This window comes from Astatotilapia calliptera, chromosome 23 (genome assembly GCF_964374335.1).
Source record: "Astatotilapia calliptera chromosome 23, fAstCal68.1, whole genome shotgun sequence".
Classification (NCBI taxonomy): Eukaryota; Metazoa; Chordata; class Actinopteri; order Cichliformes; family Cichlidae; genus Astatotilapia; species Astatotilapia calliptera.
Genome location: NC_137443.1, coordinates 40,848,009 through 40,869,091, shown reverse-complemented (window position 1 = coordinate 40,869,091; position 21,083 = coordinate 40,848,009). Strand labels below are relative to the sequence as shown.

The window sequence follows — 21,083 nt, the reverse complement described above, 5'->3', positions numbered from 1 at the left end:
TAATAAACTGACTCATTCTGTTTAGTATGAAAGTGTAGTAAGGGTCAAGGTTAAATTCTCTGACAGTGGTGTGGTGTCATGGGACAGATTCAGTGCGACCCTTGTAGGCATGTGTAATACCAGTGTTTTACCTTGGTGGATGATTTCTGCTAAAGTGACTTCACTAAAAAAATAAGTTTTTCTTTTTTCTAATCAATGGTTCAGTATCACACAGTATCTAAACCTATATCAGAAACTATCAGTGCCAACCACTTGAGCCCCTTGGAAGCTTCATGTGACATTTATTGAAGCAATCCAAAATATTACTTTCATGCAATGAATTGTTACACAGGGATGGTTTGAAATTGTGTGCGTTTTAAAACGTGTTTTTTTCTAATCTTTTTGAGCATTTTTGATTGGTCATCTGAAAAACACACAATCACAATCTAAACCCAAAATTTCTCTCTTTTTTAAAATTCGCCCTCTATAGGATGAGCCTTTAACTTTTGCTGTGTGCCACCACCATATGATTTTTTTTATTTAGACACATGTTGTTCTTCCTCCCTCCCTCCTCTCCTTGCCTCTGACTGCCAGTCTTCCACGCAGTGACAGAGATGTAGCTTCCAGATCTCTCCCCTGCCACCTCTGATTAAGGCCGCTGTGAGCGAGACACACCTGTACAGCTGATGGGAGACAATGCCGCTGCTTCCTCCTAGAGATTGATTTTCTCCATTAAAACGGGCCCTTTGTCTAAAAACCCTGCACCCTCTTTGTTATGCTAAAGAGAAGATGGAAGATTTCCAATTCAATTTGGGCTGAGCCGAGGGCCGGTCAGCTATATGGGCCTCCATTGTCCTGGCTGAGCCCGCTGGGACAACGCTAGCGTCTCCCAAACGCCAATTAAGCTGGACGGAGAAACGGACGAGGGATAATTGACAGGCAGGAGAAAGGCAGCCTCTTCCTCTCTGTTTCATCATTGAAAAAGAAAATCAAAGACACAGCAAAGGAGAGGAGGAGAGAAGTGAGGGATGAGAGGAAGGGAACAGTAATAACCTGTAATATGTTGCCCGCAGCAAATTACATGAAGTGTTTTGCTCACGTACATGAAATGGGCACCAACAGAGCAGAGACAAACACAATGAGGGCCGTGATTAAGAAGAAAGTTGGAGGATGTTCATGAAAAGTAGCAATGTGGGGGGAGAATGGATCGAAATGTCAAGCACTGAGAATAGACAGCTGAGTTAAAGTACACTTTTTGTATGATGCACTTTAACCTTTTAGGTTGAATTCTGCTGTTTTAATAAACAAGATTCCCAATCACAAGAAAACAATTTTATCAATGATCCTAAGTGAAAATTCGACCTGGTCATTGTTATAATAACTCATGTATCATCATCATAGCTACTGTACCTCAAAGATGAATATACCACATAAACCAATTTTTAAAGAAATGTAGAGCACACAGTGAGGACTTATGAGAAATACATTTTCTTTCTGGTGTTGGATTGAGTAGTTTAAGCTAAGAATAACACAATGATTTGGGCTGAGAATCTGACCTTATCAAAGACTAACCCTATCTGCTGAACTAATAGGTAAAAGTTGTTATAAATCTGGACACCCTGTTCATCTAGGACAGGGATGTTAAAATAATTTTGCATTGTGGGCCATATACGAGCCAGACCAGACAAACTCCCCTTTTCTGTCAATGTATAGAAGTCTAACTACACATTTCATTCCTGAGATATCTTAAGATAAGTGAAAGAAATGCAATTTCAACAGTAGGTCTTATCTTTTTTAGACATGATAAAGAAATGCTGCTGTATTAAATGTAAGACATCCATCAGCACGACTCTTTGGACTTAAACTGTAACAAATAAATGTGTAAAATTACAGGAAAAGTTTTGCTTGTTTGTTGCCCAAAATGTCCTGTAATTATAAAACAGAGGTTTTGTTAATTGACAGAACATTGTGTTCTTACTGTGGGTCCACTGTAAAAATCTGAGATTTCTAGATTGTAAAGAAAAGACTGGAACTTTCTTTCATTTTAATGTTCATCTACTGGTGATGGGGGAGGTTGTCATGATGAACAAAAGCTTAAAAGCTAAATAAATAAATAAATAAAATCACATTTTGGCCAGATTGTAGTCCCTATTTTGGCCCCCAGGCCTTATATCTGACACATATTTGATCTAGGAGTAGAAGTATACAGATTCAAAAGTAGTAGTTTCTAATTCAAGATCATCACATTATGCTGTGTTTATGATGGTCTTGGCACCAAACATATTTATAGCTGTTAAATACATTAAAGCAGCGGTCCCCAAACTTTTTGCGACACGGACCGGTTTATGCCCGACAATATTTTCACGGACCGGCCTTTAAGGTGTTGCGGATAAATACAACAAAATAAAACTAGTACCAGTACTGAAAAAAAAGAAGATTTATTCACAACACATGGGAAAAGACCCAGGAAAACCAAGTTAACGCTAAAAATGATAACAAATTAACACTAAAAACCGATAAAAACCCTGAAAACCATACATTTCACACCTGAGCCTCATCGCGGCCCGGTACCAAACGATACCGGTCCGTGGCCCGGGGGTTGGGGACTGCTGCATCAAAGGGTTTTGTCTTTTTACATCTCATTTTCTTGATCACCCTTCTTTTCGTTTGGTGATTTGTGTAGATGTCTAATTGATCTCAGAAAACTGGACAAAAAATTTTCGCTGTCAAGACAATCTGCGTCTTAAACTCGTACACTACAATGTAAGTAAGAGTTGCTCTTGAAGTGTGGATTGTGAGAGATCCTTAAGCTGATTGCTGCTTGTTATAATATTACTAGTCCAGCAGACTGTTCAAAACAAGGTTAAAACATATGCAGGGGTTTAAGGAAAGGTAAACTACCAAGGCAGAAGGTTCGACTGAATAGTCTGTTTTGCTAACTGAGTGAAGTGACCCAGAAGCAGGATGCACTGAAGCAACCGGCACTCAACTATTCATGAAAATGATCAGAGGTGGCAAAGTGGTACAGATCTTGAAAACGGTCCTAAGTGTGTTTTCCATTTAGATAACCTGCTGATATGTTTTGAATTTTCAGCAACGGGCTGGTAAAGCCAAAGCTAAACTGTTTACTTTACACTGTTGTAAGAAAGTGTTGCAGTTCACGAATGTCAACTCATACAAGCTCTCTAAATCAAGTTTAGAGAAAATCGACTTATTTCATTTTATTCTTTAATTGTTTTTTTGTTCCAATCTTTGTAATGAAGTCATCTTTTTTTCTCTTTTCAAATGTTTTAGTTTCTATGACCTTCATGAAACAGCGTTAGGAACATCAAGAAGTTTAGTATTAGTGCAGTTGGACACCACAGATCTTCTTTTCCCAACTCTTTAGAAATTCTCTTTTACACCCTCCTTGACTTCAGAACATCTTCCACAAGGAAAAATGATTAGGAAAAAGAGGAACAGTAGGAGGTAGTTTTTGGACTATTGAACCATATCCAAAGAACTACTGAGACACTACCGTGTGTCTGAAAACATTTTAAAAGCTGACTCAAATTGAGACAGCACTTTGCTGCAGAATGAGTGTACAAACAACTTGACTTTGAATCATAAGGTTAAGATTTTATGAGCAGTTTTACAGCAGGGGTCCTAGTGACCCAAAAACGGGATCTCATAGGTAAAAGTCTGCCATGCCTGAATCTTACTTAGACGCTCCTCTTCTGGGCAGCCATTGGCTTCCACTCACGTCTCATTATACTTTGAAAATACATTACTGTAGCTGACTGTTGAAACTTATTTCACATTGTGCAATCAATAACATGCATACTGAGCCAGCATTAATTTAATAGATGGCATATTATGTCTATATGGTGAAGCCACATTGCATTCCTTGTAGTGAATCTCAAATTAATTTTGAAGGTTTTAACTTGAAGCTCAAATGAATTATTTAGAAAGTTGCACATCTCAGTTTTCCAAAGGAAATTATAAAAAAAAATGATTTTAACCAAAGTCGCTGTCATTCAAACAAACACACAGCAGCAAACACACTAGCTGAAAGCATAACTCTACTAGAGGTGAGCGGATTGATCCAAATATTGACAGTATTGATAACAATGGGTCGATGCTGAACTACAAAAAATGTCTGAAACTTTTTGTGTTGACTGTCGCCTTTCTTTTATTTAAGGCCTGTAGCGCATTTAAACAGACGCTGATCCAAAGTGCTTTAGAGACTGGCACAATTACATTCCAGGTCTCAAAAAAATGATAGGTGTGTTTTGTTGTGTTAGCTAATTATTTTGGAAAGTTGGGTTTATAAGTATTGGTAATGTTATTTGTATTGACAGAAATGGCCCTGTATTTACTTGTTGCAGGATTGATACCAAAAATTGCAGCATTGCGCAGCACTATGTCCTCTCAAGTATCAGGAAGACACATCTCTATACTATTAAAACATATTAGTGCTTTTCTTATTTTGTAAACCTCATTATTTTGTCAGAATGGCTGATATATACACATCTGCATATCCCCCCTAAAAAATATGAAAAACTATGAAAAATAGTCCTTCCTTTTTTTTACGTTTTCCTCTTTCTACATTTTATACTCAGTTACATTGTGTTAATTTAGAAAAATTATCTTGCTGCAGAAAAGTGTGTTTTTGTTATTGTCACCTTCGTGTCTAGAAGTAAGAAAGCAAGTCTCCGTTTCGGGAGAACTGCTTTCATGTGTAAAACGGGAGCTGAGAGGCTTGATTTAAACGAAAAAGGTTTGAGTTCTTTTTTTCAAAAGTGATTCCAGTGATACAGACACAAAGGATGAACAGTACCTGCTCCTCTCCGTTTTACCACTGAGAGCTGTGTGAATGTGCACAATAACTGAGACACATTCAAACGGGAAAAGCTGCCTATTTTAGATCACGTTTAATTTTATTTATGTTTTGAATAGGTCTGTTTGAGCTACGGGCTTGTATATAGCATCATTAGTTATGATATCATTTTGGAGTAAACATGTCTTTGAATTATATAAGTCATAGATTGCATGGCAGGAAACAGGCTTTCAGGAGGAATGACACACAAAAAATGAAAAACGTTGAGCAACTATGATCCTAAAAATCTTACTCGCCTGTATTCAGATATATGTATCTATATGTACAGTAAATATCTGAAGGGAAACAGCTTGTAGCTACTTGTAAAAACCATCCTTTCTTCACTTTCTTACCCCCAACACCCCCCCCCCCCCACACACACACACACACACGCACTCACACACAATTTTTAGCGCTCTTTCTCCCGTCCTCTAATTGCAATGTCTCTCGCTCCTTCTCTCTATCCCTCCCTCCCCCTTTCACTCTCTCTCCCTCTCGCTGCTGGCTTGTGACAGACGGCCTAATAGGATTTAATAAGCCCCATTTGCATGTCAGCCTTTTAGATTTTCTGTAAGAAAGAAAGGTGATGGGAGGGATAGGGGTGGATGGAGGGGGAGGGAGAGAAGGAGGGATAGTTTGGAGGAATAGAAATAAAAGAGCAAAGGAAGGAGCAAAAGAAGGGAGCGTGAGGATAAATGGGTTGGTTTAAGGACTTTCCCCCCCCCCTTTTTTTAATGAAGTTTATAAAGCTATTAAACAAATTGGTTTAAAACAGTGCTCGATTGGCTTTATCTTTAAACATGTAATATCATGCTTTCACCTTTTTTTCTATTATTATATCTTTAAATCAGAGTGTGAGCTGAAAACTGGTTCCACTGTTTAACATCAGCAATAATTGTTAATCTCTCTTTTTTTATACAATGGTTAACACACGTGAAAGAACAAAGATTTTGCTGTAAATTCAATATTCAGCCTGATCCTACAGTTTCACGTCCCTTCTGCTAAGTGGCTTTCGTGCTTTTGTTTGGATTATGTTTGTCATTTAGCGCAAATGTGCACAAAGGACAGCAGCAGAAAGTCAAGATTCTCAAAAACGGATCACAGGATGATGAGTCATCCAGGTATTACTTGACAATCAAATGTCATCATGTTGGAAGAGCTTATTGTTTCCACCCATACTCCAAAGCCCAATCATTTGTTTGGTTTTTGGGTTTTTTTTCAAGTGCTTAAAACATCCCATTTGTAGCACCATGACTTTAAAGAGTGACTGTTGTCACACTGAAGCAAAGGCCGAGGTAGCACCGTGATGTTCGGCCTTATTGAAGAGGAGGCCGGGGCGGATGTTTTGACGTAAATCTAGATAAGATTGCATCTTGTTTCCACCAGCGTCATGCTTTTTTTCATTCTTCCTCTTCGGTTTTGTGACAGGTGATGATGTGACATCCTCTCTGTGCTTTGGGGTCTAGTTTGAAACATTAAAATGAGTCTTGGAGAATATTTGCTGTGCATATTTAAGATAACGTGCAAACATGCTTCTTTTACAGGACGTAGACAATGCAACACAAGATTTTCACATGACACAGAGCTGAAGGTATGCTTCATGATGTTTGAGATTTATTATGGTGAACTGTGCACACACATGGCTTTATAAATCTAGCGAAAGGAGTGGTGCACCTTTTTGCTTTAGTTTGAATTCTGCATCTAAACGTACCCACAGCCACAGATGCCGATCAAGAGCCTAATGAGGGGGAAAATGACTTCTCAAATTTGCTGAATACGTTTCAAGAAGCAAATACAAACACAGATTTACGGTTCAGTTTATGATTTTATGCTGGCCCTGACACAAATATTTACTCAAAGCATAGGTTGTGAGAGACACACACAGACCGTCGTTCTCTAAGGATTATTATTTTTGAAAAAAGAAGAAAAAAAAGAGTCCAGCCAAAAACCAGAAGTGTTGCGTACACATCTCCACATGCTCTCTCACATTCGGTAATCCGCATGTTGGTAGCTGTTGTTTATTGCCATGTAATGGGATCAGGATGAGGCAGCGCTGATATCGGAGCAAACATCTCTCTCTCTCTCTCCCTCACACACACACACACACACAACTGCTGATCAAACATATCCCAGGAAACATTGTGATCCAGGAGAAACGAGAGGGCTAATCCTTTTAGCCCTCTAAGAAGTCTCTCCCTCTCTTGCTCTCTTTCTCTCTCCAAAACCATTCTTTATCTTTCTCTCTCTGTCGTTCTTTCTTCCTCATTTTTGGTCAACAACATTTTTCCTCTCTCTCTCTCTTTCTGTCTCTCTGCCACTTTTACCAGCAAGAACCCAGTTAAGCGGAGAGAAAGAGAGCGAGCGAGAGTGAGAGAGCGCTACTGAGCTAAATATACACACCAGTGTGTGTATCTATGTGTTAAGAGGAGATTGATCTGCTTGGTTTGCTGAGAGATTAGGCCTGATAAATCCTCCTTTTAAACCAAACGAGCCTTCGTCAGCCTCCTTCCACCTACACTCTGCATCCGTCTGCCTGTGCACATTCCTTCATGTCTCCACATTTATCTCCATCAAGCGCTGGAAGTTTAGTTCGAGCTGTTCTGAAGTTCTGGAATGTAAATGTGGCCCTGTTACTGGATCTGTTATATGCTAGATGATGTAATTAAGCCTTTTTGTTTGCGCCAACAGTTTTACACTGGATGATTTGTACACTGTAAAATAATGGGAAATCTTGAGTTTCATTTCATGTCTACTGTGTTAATGGCTCCATTAAAGGTTTGTTCTCAATCTTTACATGATAAAATATGAAAAATGAATGAAGCATGTTAGGTTGAGTAATCTGGGGAATCGTGATGTTAGAATACTAAAGATGTACAGATTAGCATCTGGATCCAAAAGTAATAGGATGATGACAGAGTTTGGGTAAATTTGCCTCTGCACACCACCGCAGCTGATATGAAATGAAACACAGTGCAGATCTTCAGCTTCAATTCAAGGAGATTTACACAAACATTGTACTAACTGTTTATGACCAGTTACAGAGCATCGTCATCAGGGTGAAAAATTAAACACACCAATCAGAGAAATAGTAGAAACTTCTCAAAAACACTATTGAGGAAGTAGTGTAAGGCAGTTGCGTTCATGTTGTCTGCTTCATATTCTGACCCTACCAAATCTCAGAAAACTGCAGAAATCAAGACTCATCAGACCAGGAAACGTTTCTCCAGTCTTCCATTGTCCAACCAGTTTCTACCAGGTCCTTGTAGCCTTAGTTTCCTGTTCTTAGCTGATAGGAGTCACACCCATTGTGGTCTTCTGCTGCTGTAGCACATCTACTTTAAGGTCCGATGTCACGTGCTCTTCTTCATATGGTGTTTATTGAGTTATTCTTGTCTTCCTATCAGCTCAAAGCAGTTTGACCATTCTCCTCTGACCTCAAGAATGGCCATTCTTTGTAAACCCTAATGATGGTTGTGCGGGAAACTCGTAGATCAGCAGTTTCTTAACTACTTACCTTTTTTCTCATTATATAAAATAATTATTTAATATAATAAAATAAAACAACAATATGGTACATTTTCTGCAAATTCATTCAATTAATAGTTTATATAGTGAGTTTTATAGAGTTTTTTTTAACATAATAAGTTATTTACTCAAAGATGAATGGTACTCTGTGGTTATTTTCTTCATTTTGTTTGGACCTTCTAGATAAATCTCTAAGAATGTAAAAATCTGACATATGTATGAAATACAGCATTTTCAAAACAAATAAATAGTTTTAACTGATGAACTCGAGGGCAATACATTGGACCAATTTATACCAATTTTTGATTCTTTGGTACAAACACACTTTGTCCATCCAAATTCTGCATACCACACAACACTGAGGCTCATTGTTAGATGAGGTAATATTGCAGACTGTTTGGGTATAACAACTGCTGTGTGGAGCTTGCCGTGAATAGAATATAACAACCAGAATGGTCATGTCATCATTTACATAATAACATTTCAAATATATTTATTTCCTTTCTTTCCACCTGCAGTGTAAGTGCTTTGATATAATATTGAATTTCTATATCAAAATATTATTTTCTTTTAGCTTGTGTTCAGTGTAATGTCAGTGCAGTCGCGTTTTAGAGCTGTGTTTGTCCTGTCGGACGTGATATTGTTTTATTGCTGTTTGTCTTTTTTATTCATCCTGTTAAACTCAAATAATCTTCACTCTAATTGCCGTGTAGCTATTTGACAGCGTACACACATAAAAAAAAAAAGACAGTATGATTAGTGCATATCACATTCATAGGTTCATGTTAATGCTCACTTCTGCGAGCAGGACATGCTTGTGAAATGTGTGCGTATGTGCGCATGTTTGTGTGTCTTCAAACAGAGCTGTGAGTGCTTAATGAATTTACTTTGCTCTGATTGAAAATTAATTAAAACAGCCTCAAACAGACAGCCGCCCACAGAGAACCACTGGCAACACACTGACAGACAGATTACCGCTCTGAGGAGGGAGAGAGGGAGGGAGGGAAGCAGGAGGGAAAAGAGTTTGCAACTATCTGATGCACTTCCTACGACCCTACATGTCATGGATTATAGCAACCTTAGCCTAGCCGTTGGTGTAATTTTTGAATCTGTTTTATCAGTCGTACCGGTAGAACAACAGCAGTCTCAATCACAGACTAGTAGTCTTCTCCCTGGTGAGTTTGTGACAGCTGGTGACATCCAAAGCAATATTTGGCTTCTGATTCCTCTGAACAATGCAGGGAGCAGATTTACATAAATTAAGTTCTGGAATATGTAACTGACAGTTCTAGCCAAATGTGTTGCTATACTGCTTTTGTCCCAGTGGGTTAAACTCTGGATATTCTGGAAGTAGATGGAGCAATGACATTTCAGGATCCTTTATCTCTTTTCTTTCTTTTGTATGGACCATGTTCATCAACAGTGATTTCATCGGTGTTTGAGCCCATCAAGTAATTTTTGTCCTCACTACTGAATCAGGCCTATTTTAATGCAGCGATGGGGTCGGTCACCTCAAGTTAGGGCTGAGAAAAGATCACTGGCGTTCAAGTGTCCCCTTCATGTGCCCCATCAGGGGCACGCTGACTTTATATACAGCCTCTGCGATGTCATCCAGTCATCTGGACACTCCACTCTGCTCATTAGTGACTTGCCAATCACAAGGTAGCCCGCCCTAAATCAAATGTGGCTTTATCTTCAACTTGCAAGAAAGAAGCAAAGAAAGTTGTAGTTAAAGGTGAAGAAAAGAGTGCAGGCAGGGTGGAGATGAATGTCAGGGGAGATGAAGAAGAGTGAACGAGAAGGGTTTCATGATCACAGGGACAGCTCAGGTTGAGCAGTTTGGAGACTGAGTCAGAGAGGCAAGAGAGGCTGAGATGGCTTGTTAGGGACATGTGCAGAGGAGGGATAGTGGATATACTAGACAAAAGATGTTGCAGATGGAGCTGCCAGGCAGGAGAAAAAGAACAAATATTTGTTATGTAGCGAAGGAGGACAAGTCTGAAGAGGATGCTAGAAATAGAGTGGAGATACAGAAGATGATCCGCTGTGATGACCCCTAAAGGGAGCAGCTAAAAGAAAAGGATGTTGCAATGAAAAATACTAGTAGCTAGTCAATGCGACCGTAAGGTTATTGGGAACGTGAGGTTCTATACAATCTGATTGTTTTTTAATCATATGGGTTTTGTGCTCACCACCAGCCAACCCCTCCGGCGGGGCATTAGAAAGAATCCAGGTTTAAGCCACTTTCATTTCGGCTTCACTTTTCAGACTTGAACGCTACATCCATCTTTTATATACACTTTATAAACACTCACCATATTGCTTCTGAAATCAGAAACGTTTTATACTTCATTGCCTTTAATGAGGTATATGATGCAAAGTGTTTTATTTGTTTGGGTTTTTCTTACTGTTCTTCTCATCCTTTTTTGCCAATTTTTCTGCCACTAGGGTGAAGGGTCAAGGGGGTTTTCCTCATCTGTACAGTATATTCACAGTTATGTTTCTCCCAATGGAAAAAGGCGAGTGTTTTTCCTGCCTTGGGCCTTCTGTGCATACATATACAATGCGAAGGAGCCTTGAAAGGCTTCATTGTCTTCTGGAATGAATTGAAGTTCTGCTTCTGTTACTGCTCTGTTACTATACAAACAGGGTATTACAATGACCCAGTAAAGCTGTTGGGGGGGAGGGGGGGTCACTTTTGTTTTACATTTTTGTGTAGTGATCAAACCCATCTGACACAGTGTTATGTTGGCATATTATGTGAACCATTGTACATCTGACTTTGCATCTACACAATTATTGTAAATGTTAATGGTGTTTCGTTCCCATTTCCCATTTTTACATTTGAGTATAATGGAAACACATTTTTACTCAGCCTTCGAATTAACTGCAGTCACCCCCCTGTGTGTGTGATGCAAGCTGTCTCTGTCCCAGCCCTGAATTAACCCCAATAACATCAAGGTTTTTCACACACCCCTATTTGCTGACTGAAGGATTTACACTAATAGAAACATTTTATTTTTCTAAGCAGCGTGTTGCTCGTGTATTCACAAAGATGAATCAGCAGTAATGCGCTCGTTCACAAAGCCCAAGTCACACTCGTAATTCTGAGGAATATCGTTTCTCCACCCCTCGTGTTCAACCCCCTGCGTCTCCACATTAACCATCTCTCCCCGCCTCTCTGTGGAGGCGAGTCTCACCGTTTTAAAGTCCCTGTTCTACGTAATGGGGCATGATCAAAAGCTCCAGGACAGCTACTATAGCAGACTGTGAGGTGAGCCTGCTTCACCATGCCTTTAAACCAACATGGATGACAAGTGATGAGAGGAAAAAATTAAAAAATGAAGTTTAACGCAGCTGAGACAAACTTAACTTTGAAGATAATGTGACTCCGCTAAGTTTTCTAAAAAAGCTAATAAACTGAGTTAGTGGGGAGGTGTTCTATCAAATAAGGACATATATCAATGTCAACAAGGTGTGAGTGTGTTGTCTGAGTTTGTCGTGTAGTTAAATCAAGTTTATTGTGTTAAATGAAGCCAGACCCCAACTGTTGATGTGTCTGAGCCTCTCTGCTCTGCCTCTGGTTCAGGAAGTGTTAACCGGTCCAGCTCCCTCAAGCACACAATGATGTTAAAGACTAATTGACGCACACTTTAAATAAGTCCTAATTAGAGCACGGCTGGTAATAATTGGGCAGGCGGTCTGAGCACTAATTAGAAGCCCCTAGTGTGTGTCTGTGTGTCTCTGTGTGTGTGTGTTACTATGTGGATGAATGATCTCTACAGGGGGGCTGATAAAGCCCATACTTTCAAGAAGCAGCCAGAGCGAGAGTGAGCGAGTGGGCGAGAGAGGTAGATGGAGTAAAGAGAATGGAGGGGTGGGTGAAGGGGGGGCAAACCTCCATGCCACTTCGCTCTTTTGTGATGGCGTATGGTCTGCGGGTGGCCCGCTCTGCATGGGAAGACTACAGCTGAGGGCAGGTGTGTGTGTGTGTGTGTGTGTGTGTGTGTGTGTGTGTGTGTGTGTGTGTGTGTGTGTGTGTGTGTGTGTGTGTGTGTGTGTGTGTGTGTGAGAGAGAGAGAGAGCGAGAAATGAACTTACTCCTAACAAGCTAACAAGACTAATTGATTCTGTAGCCTCTCTTTATCCATCCCCATCTTCCCCTCACTCACTCCCGCTCTTTTTTTTTCTTCCTCTTCTCCCCTCAGCCTCTAATTGTTTATGCTGAGAGGCGTCTCGAAAACGGCAATAATAGATTTCCCACCTGCTGCAGGGACACATTAGTAACACACTCAAACGACTTGTTTGCCTCTCTCGGTCTCTCCCTGCTGTTGTCTGCTCATTGTTTACTGCTCCTCCTTTCAGCCGCTGACCCAGGTGTACTGATATCCTCTGGTTCTCGGCCAGGAGGCATACTGAAAATACATCCAGTGCATCACTGTTAGATTTTTATCTCTATGTCATCACATTTCATTAGTCACACTTAAAAAGCAGAGGTTGAATGCAGCCTATGAAGGCCCGATGTGATTATTAAATCCCATATGTAATATGACCCTCAGTAGGATTGGGTGGTCTGGTGCATGTATGGCACTTTTCTAGTATAACTGTGGACTTTTTTTTTTAACTTCAAGCCTCATTCACTCACATTCATACAAGCACTTTTGTCTATATCTAAGCGCTTTGTCTAACTTGAGGTGACCGACCCCAAAAGATTAGACCGTCAAGATCATCAAGAACACACGTGCAAAGTATTTTCAGCTTGCAGTGCTGTGTTACACTAAATACTGATTTATGCAAGATATATGCTCACATTAACTACGTTTTCATGGAGCCTTAAAAAAAACACCCAACTAAAGATGTACAAAAAGTCTGTCTGTCAAAAGCACAGACTTAAGACTTTATGATGTCAGTAAGTGCAGGTATCCCTGATATAGGGAAGCATACACAAAAGCCCCACCAATCTGCTATTCAAACCTTTTGTTTATGAGGGGAAGCCTATCAGAAGAAAGTTGGCTGTCTGGCTACACTAAAACAGGCAGATGGTGCATGAGATGAAACTGAATCATACACTGCAAATCCAGCATGTCCAAATTAACACTGTCAGATTTGATTTCAACACTATTAAAGTGTCTATATGGGTCCACACCAGAGAGTGTTAATTTAACTCCTTTTGGAGAGTTGGTAAGTTAACTCTGATTTAGTGTTAAACACCAAATCTGTCTGGAGTTGATAATTTAACACTTACTAATGCTAACTAGGTGTTAAGAGTTTATATATTAACTCTCAAAGAGTATTTTAGTTCTGAACTTCTAGAAATTTCTTTTGGAAATAAACATTTACTAAAAAGACGCAATGGTTTTTGAAAAACATTTATTCTGAACTGTGCACCACAATTTCAAAACATTTGCTGAAAGATGTAACAGTGTACATGTTCTCACTTTCATTAGAATTTTGTTTATCAAAAGGTCTGACATAGGTGAGCTGGTAAATGCAAATAACAGCATTCTCATCACTTATTTCTTCAATACAATATGCATGTCCTTCATTCATCACTTTGTGGAACTTCAACGCACTTCTGCTCTCCCCCATATTCCATCTTCACAAGCATATCCTGTGTGGAGATTGAATAAAAATTAGTTGACCCTAATTAATGGCACAAATAATCCAGTAAACAATTGCAGCACAGTAAAAAAAAAAAAAAGGAATCCTTTTTGAGCCATTACTTGTGTAAAGTATTTTCCCAAAAGACAAGGACACAGGCAACAGGTAATACTGAACTAAATGTAAAACCTCAACCTTTTTCATTTTTACCTAAACCGTGTGCACAAAACTCTGGAGGGATCTAAATGCTAACGTAGAACCCAGTCAGGACGTCTGCTACTGCTGTTTGCTCGTTTTTTTATGGGAGATCATTTTCAGGCTTCCAGTAGCACCATTACACCAACATTTCACATTCTAGACATTGTTTTAGGTGTATTTGACCAAAAATTTGACTGAAAATTCACATGCAAGCTTTTTGTCAAGGCTGTGGTATTTGCCCGCAAACAATACCTTTCAGCTAGCTAAAACAGAATATTATGCTATCAGCGAGCAACATGGCTAATGCCTTTCACACAGCTTTGTCTCAACTCCAAAGAGCCACAGAAGTAAAAGCTCATAATAATAATTGAAACAATCTTTGAAAAAATGACTTACCAAGCATGGCAAACAACTCAAATATGTAGAGCAAAATGTTCTGAAACGGCTTCACTTCAGCTTCAATTGGAGCCTATGGTGCTGGGGGCGGAGTCTGTGAATTTACTCTATTGGTGTCATAGCCCCTGTAGGAGTTCAGAGTTAAGAGGTCAGGAGTTAATGTTTCCATTGTAACACCTCCAGATTTGACACAGAAACACTCATTTTTAACACTCGATTTTAACTACTATCATTTTACACCTCAGAGTTACATTAAAAGAATGTGACTCTACTTAGAGTAAATTTAACTCTACTTTTGCAAGAAGACTACTAACACCAAAACATTTAACACTTTTGAATTTGCTGTGTAGAAAGCTAGCTTAGCATGATTCCAAGGATAGAAATTAGGAGCTAGAAATGAACATAATGGTTCCCATTTAGGTTCACCAGCTTGCTGAGGCCTTACTGTGTACTTCCCCTCCAGACAAAAGATAAATAAATTCAAGAAACACAATCATATGCATACGACCCTGATTAAATATATTGTGCAGGGTTACACAGCTGTTTAAGGACTGGCTTAATTTTGTGTAGCTCACAAAATGATTAGATTCACTAGAGAAAGTCATAAGATCATATCCGGTGTCCTGTCTCCCTCCCCTGACCCCTCATTGGTTGTGGCTGATGGCTGCTCCACCCTGACCCTGGTTCTGCCTGAGGTTTCTTCCTGTCAAAAGGAATGCATCGTGTGTGATGTTTCCCATTCTAACTTTAGTTTAACATGTTAAGAAATAGTAAAGCAATTATTAAAGATGGGGTTATGTTAATATCTGTGCCAGATTTTATGATAGTCCACAGAGCAACTGTTGAGACAGTTAACTCAAACCTATGAAGGTCAGTCTCAGAGTAAAGCTGCAGAAAAGTAGGACTCATCAATCATCTGAGATGTCGAGCAGGGACTGAGGCAGCGGGACCATCGAAGGGAACTAGTTTAAACTTTAAAATAGTTTGAACTTTGATCACAGTGGGTAGGTGATGCACAACATCAAAAGTAGCCCTGCTTGAAAGCTCCACTGTGATTTTGCTGATCAAACCTTGGAACTGAAAGAAGTGTCCTCCTGGCCTGAGACCCAGCAGGATTCATAATTCAGACAGATTTATAATTGAAAATTACTTCAAATACTAATTAATGGCACAGCAGAGCCAATCTAGAATTGGCTGTCTGGTTTGAACATGCCAGCTGTATAGTTGTTGGTCTCTAATAGGTGTTTAATTAAATATCCAGTGGATTAGAGGAATTATGGGCAATTGTCCCTTAACGACCTTTAACAAGGTCTTGATTAGTGTCTTCAGCCATATCCTGTGGCTAAAATGATCCTTCAATTAGTGATGGAAAGCTCATGAAGAGAGCACGTCACATGATGGACAGCAAGAATGGGATTTTAAAGCCATCACTTTAAAATGAGAGAAAGAAAAGAAAGTTTAGATAGACAGTGATGGATGCGTGTGTTGAAGCGCTGCATTTGAGGATTGTGGCTGCTTTTTGTTGTTTGGTTTCCTCAGGTAGTCTGTAGGTGAGCTAAAAATACATATTTAAAAAAAAAAAAAAGACCGATCAAACACACCCACGCAGATTAATGGTCCCACTACATCAAGCTACATTCAGAAAGGTTAAAAAAAAAACTCAACAGCTGTTGTTTTTTATAATCTGCTCCAATATGTCAGTGATATTCTTAATGCCTGAGAGCCAGTTTTATATTTAAAAAAACATGTTTTTATTTGGCCATGTAATTTTTGAAGTGTGCTCCGCAAAGGGAGGCCTCTCGCCTTTTGTTAGGAAATGTGGAATGGACACGGGGGACAAATTGTGAAACAGTTTCAATTTGGATATTTTTCAGGACAATAGGTTTTTTTGTCCACATGCCACCTGTGTAAGTCACGTGTTTGTTAGTCTATAAACAACTTAAAACCAGTTGTTCAAAAGACTGCTTTTCATTGATTCTGGCGGGTTGTATTTCCAAAATTTCTCAGGCACATTGTGAGAAATAAATGGCAGAATGTGAGACCTGCTGAAAAACGGGTTCACGATTTTTAGTAAGAATTTTTAGCTCTGGTGTTGTGGATTTCTTATGTTATTATGAAAAAAAAACAACTTCAACAGCCAAGATCTGTCAGAGAAAAGATCAGCCAAGATCAATAACCCAGAACCGCACAGTTATTACAGTTTTTTCTGAATGCTTAAACCCTAACTGGGATTCTTATAGTACAATTTCTAAAACTATTAGTACTTATAGCAAAACCACTCACTGAGTTTGCAAAACTAAAAGCACAAACACTGCTTTGCACTTAGTTTGCCATTTTGTAACACACACTTTGCAAACCTGTAGCTACAATCCACTGCACAGTACTCTTTTTGCAGAACTGTAAACACAACGCACTGCTTTACACTCAATTCCCAAATGATCAACGCATTTCTAGCAAAACTATACACATTTACGGCCATTATTTACACTATTTTGCCAACTGTCTGGCACACTGTCACATGTGAAAACTTTTTTAGATAATTAGTTCACTTTGCAATCAGCCTAAGCACTATAATACAGGTAAGCTCTGTGTGTGGAGTACAATGGAGGGAGCAGGAAGAGTGAGAAGTAGAAGAGGCCGAGCAAGAGGACGTGGAGGTGAAGTAGTAGGATGAAGAGGACGACAAGGACAAGGAGGAACAAGAGGAGCAAGAGGAGAATGAGGAGGGGGGAGAGGAAGGGTAAGAAGAGTATGTCTGTGAAGGTTCTCAGTCATCCAGGTCATCGTAGTCAAAGGAGCTTGCAAAGAAAAGCGTCTGGACTTCTTTACAGTTTTTCTCGATTGCTAAAACACATTTCTTGAAACTACGCCTCATATCCTCACAACTGTAAACACAAATCCATAACATCTCACTCAATTTCCCAAACATCCTATTTCCAGGTCAAAATGAAGCTCTACACCCAAAACTATTCACTCCTGCTGAAAAACCAAACTTTGCCCTCAGACATCAAACACAAGCCCTCAAAAACACACACACCACAACAGAGTTTTGCACACTGGTACAATTACAGTTTTTACCGAATGCCTAAACACTAACTGTGATTCCTGTAGCACAATTTCTAAAACTAGTCAGACGTATGGCAAAACCACTCACTGAGTGTGCAAAGCTAAAAGCACAAAAACTGCTTTGCACTCAGTTTGCAATTTTGTAACACACACTTTGCAAGACTGTAGGCACAATTCACTGCACAACACTCAATTTCCAAATTTCCAACACACTCCTAGCAAAAGTATACACATGTATGGCTATCATTAACACTAATTTGCCAACTGTCTGGCACACTTTCACATGTGAAAACTTTCTTAGATAATTCGTTCACTTTGCAATCAGCCTAAGCACTATAATACAGGTAAGCTGTGTGTGCAGAGTACAATGGAGGGAGCAGAAAGAGTGAGAAGTAGAGGAGGCCGAGGAAGAGGACGTGGAGGTGAAGAAGTAGGATGAAGAGGACGACAAGGACAAGGAGGAGCAAGAGGAAGACGAGGAGGGGGCAGAGGAAGCATGTTCACTGCAGACCACGTAACCCATATAGTCATTATGGCGATTGCAAATAATCCTATACTTGGAAATAAACACTTGTGTTTGTTTTGATGTGTTTGACTAAACACCAGTACTTGAAGTTTGGATCCCTCTATGCTTATGGATCTATGACAGAAGTATGAGCTCAAACTGACATAGCCTACCTTGTGCACAGGGAAGGCAAACGCCAGATGTGTTTTGTATTCATACCATCGGTGTGCAGTTGGCGCATTGTGTGCTTAGTAGATGATGGCTTGTGTGTACTGTTTGATACGGAAACACCATTTTTACAAAGGTGTGAAGAGTTAATCTAGCTGTGTTTGCTTTTGCAAGAGAACTAAAATGTTTGGATAATTGGGTGACAGGTTGTTTTATTTGTGTGTAGAGTTTTGCTAAATTAGCCAATAGTTACATAACATGTGCTTAAGCAATCAGAAAAAACTGTAATTCAAAACAATAGTTCCAAAACAAATAGGTTGCTTATGGTTCTCCCCTTCAAAACCCTTGTCACATGATAAACACAAAAGACACAACCAATGTATGTACAGTGGCACATTGTCATTCATGTACTATACAGTACAACACACACCAGAAACATTATCCCACCTCAGCATCTTGTCTTTGGTCTGGGTCAGGCCAGAGAATCTCATCCACATCACAGGCTATATTGGCCCCAGCCAGGCAGCGGGGGTAAAATCCTCTTGCATGCCTGATCCACCCCTGGCATGCATCTACTGATATGTCTAGGCAGGCCTCTTCCATGGCCTGAAGGAGGTGAACACGGACATAAGGTTCTCGGTCATACACTTTCCACCGCCATGCCGAAAATAACTCCTCTATCGGGTTTAGAAAGGGAGAGTATGCAGGCAGAAAGATATTAGAAAACCTTGGGTTATTGGTAAACCAGTCACGAACCAGAGCAGCGCGATGGAAGCTGACGTTATCCCACACAACAACGTAGTGAGGCTGCTCTGGCTGTGCTGGTTCCCTGTAGTCCAGCTGGAACATATGTTGTCTTAAACCATCAAGAAAAGCAAGGAGAAGCATAGTGTTATAGGGTCCTAGTACGGCATGGCGGTGGAGTACCCCTCGTTGGCTGATGGCTGCGCACATAGTGACATTCCCCCCACGCTGACCAGGGACATTTACAATAGCCCGATGGCCAATTATGTTCCTCCCCCTTTTCCTTCTTTTGGTCAGGTTAAAACCTGCCTCATCCACAAAGATTATTTCATGGGGAACAGGCCGTCCTTCAATCTCAAAGATTCTCTGCAAAACACATAACACAGTAGAGTCAATCGGTACCCTGAACCACAGTTCAAGAGTGCTGAAATGGCAGCATAAACTGCCATGCTGTGATGGTACACAATACTTTATACAGTATCAAAACTCATACCTGAACATATTCCACACGTTGGTTTTTCACTCTGTCAGAGTTTCGTTCGAAAGGGACTCGGTATGCCTGTTTCATCCGGAATTGATTCTTTCGGAGGATGCGGTCAATTGTGGAGAGGCTGATGGCATTTATGCCTCGAAAAAGATGATCATCCTCAATCACTCTCCTTTGAATCTCTTGCAGGCGGATTACATTATTTGCAATTACCATGTTTACAAGTTCCCTCTCTTGCTCCTCCAACAAAAGCCTTAACCTGCCTCCACCAGGTGGTCGTCTCTGTGTCCTACAAAAATAGAAGCACTCATTACTGTAACTGTCACACATTCATTTTACAGGCAAATAATGGAAACATACTCAAGACACATAAGTTCAGTAACTTAAACGTTACTGTACAAAGCAGTCTTACTGCAAGTACACCTACCTGTTTTCCTCCCTGAAGGTTCTGATGATGGAGGCAACAGTGAAGCGACTCAAATTTAGTTGTACTCGTTGCCCAGCCTCCCTCATAGTCATCCCATGGACAAGGACATGGTCAACTAAAGTGGCTCGAATTTCATCCGAGACTGACTGTCTTCTTGCCCTTGCTCTTCCCCTTCCTTGTCGCCGTCGTTCTCCACCTCCACCTCCTTCACCACGTCCTCCTCCTCCTCCACCTCTCCCTCCTCCTCCACCACCTTCCTGTTGTCCTAGACCACCTCCTCCTCCTCTTCCACTACGTCCTCCTCTTTCACCATGTCCTCTTCCTCCACCACGTCCTCCTCCTTCACCACGTCCTCCTCCTCCTCCACCACCTTCCTGTTGTCCTAGACCACCTCCTCCTCCTCTTCCACCACGTCCTCCTCTTTCACCACGTCCTCCTCTTTCACCATGTCCTCTTCCTCCACCACGTCCTCCTCCTTCAACACATCCTCTTTCTCCACCATGTCCTCTTCCTTTGCATCTCTTTGGATCCATTGTTTCAAACCTGAATGAGCTGACTTTGGCCCTTTTATCTATCCATCGCAGGTTCTGATTGGTGTGTGCTAAATTTTGACTCCTAGTGTTTCCACCTAGTTAATTGTGTGCTAATTGAGCTCAAGCTATGCTGACTTAAGTTAACATTATTGCATGCTAGTGCTTTCTAAATGACTACATGGTGTAAGCACTGTAAAATGTAGGGATTTGTGTGTAGAGTTTTGCAGTAACAGTTCACCAAATTTGAGTCATGTGTCAAAGCAGGGAATAGTGTTTATAGTTCAGGGAAATGGGTGAGCTTTTTGAACAATAGCGTTACGGTTTTGAAATTTTAGTTTAGAGGCCTGGTTATAGTGTTTAGGCAATCGAGAAAAACTGTAATATGATGGCTTGTGTTAACTGTTGGATACGAAAATACCATTTTTACAAAGGTGTGGAGAGTTAAGCAAGGGTTATTCGCTTTTACAAGGAAACTACAATGTTTTGCTGATTGGATGAAGGGTTTTCTTATTTGTGTGTAGAGTTTTGCAAAAATAGCCAATAGTTACAAAAAATGTGCTTAAGCCATCAGAAAAAACTGTAATCATTAATTAGTT

The 21,083-nt window shown here is 40.1% G+C and overlaps 1 protein-coding gene and 1 long non-coding RNA gene across 2 annotated transcripts; both read right to left on the bottom strand.

The window, feature by feature from the left end:
* Positions 1 to 13,715: 13,715 nt before the first annotated feature.
* On the bottom strand, positions 13,716 to 14,700 carry LOC145424284 (uncharacterized). The gene is made up of 2 exons (XR_013905308.1): positions 14,558 to 14,700; positions 13,716 to 13,973 (listed from the first exon to the last, which is right to left on the bottom strand). It is a non-coding gene; the product is annotated as an uncharacterized LOC145424284 (long non-coding RNA).
* Positions 14,701 to 18,665: 3,965 nt separating this feature from the next.
* LOC145424428 (uncharacterized) lies at positions 18,666 to 20,371 on the bottom strand. The gene is made up of 2 exons (XM_080297747.1): positions 19,534 to 20,371; positions 18,666 to 19,406 (listed from the first exon to the last, which is right to left on the bottom strand). The coding sequence occupies exons 1-2, from the start codon at positions 19,855 to 19,857 to the stop codon at positions 18,735 to 18,737; spliced, it is 996 nt and encodes a 331-aa protein (XP_080153873.1). The 5' UTR covers positions 19,858 to 20,371; the 3' UTR covers positions 18,666 to 18,734.
* Between the last annotated feature and the right edge of the window lie 712 nt (positions 20,372 to 21,083).

Coding starts and splice junctions, on each gene's coding strand:
- LOC145424428 (XM_080297747.1), bottom strand. CDS start 19,857: ATGTGTGACAGTTACAGTAATGAGTGCTTCTATTTTTGTAGGACACAG. Junction 19,407..19,533: donor AACGTGTGGAATATGTTCAG/GTATGAGTTTTG, acceptor TGTGTTTTGCAG/AGAATCTTTGAGATTGAAGG.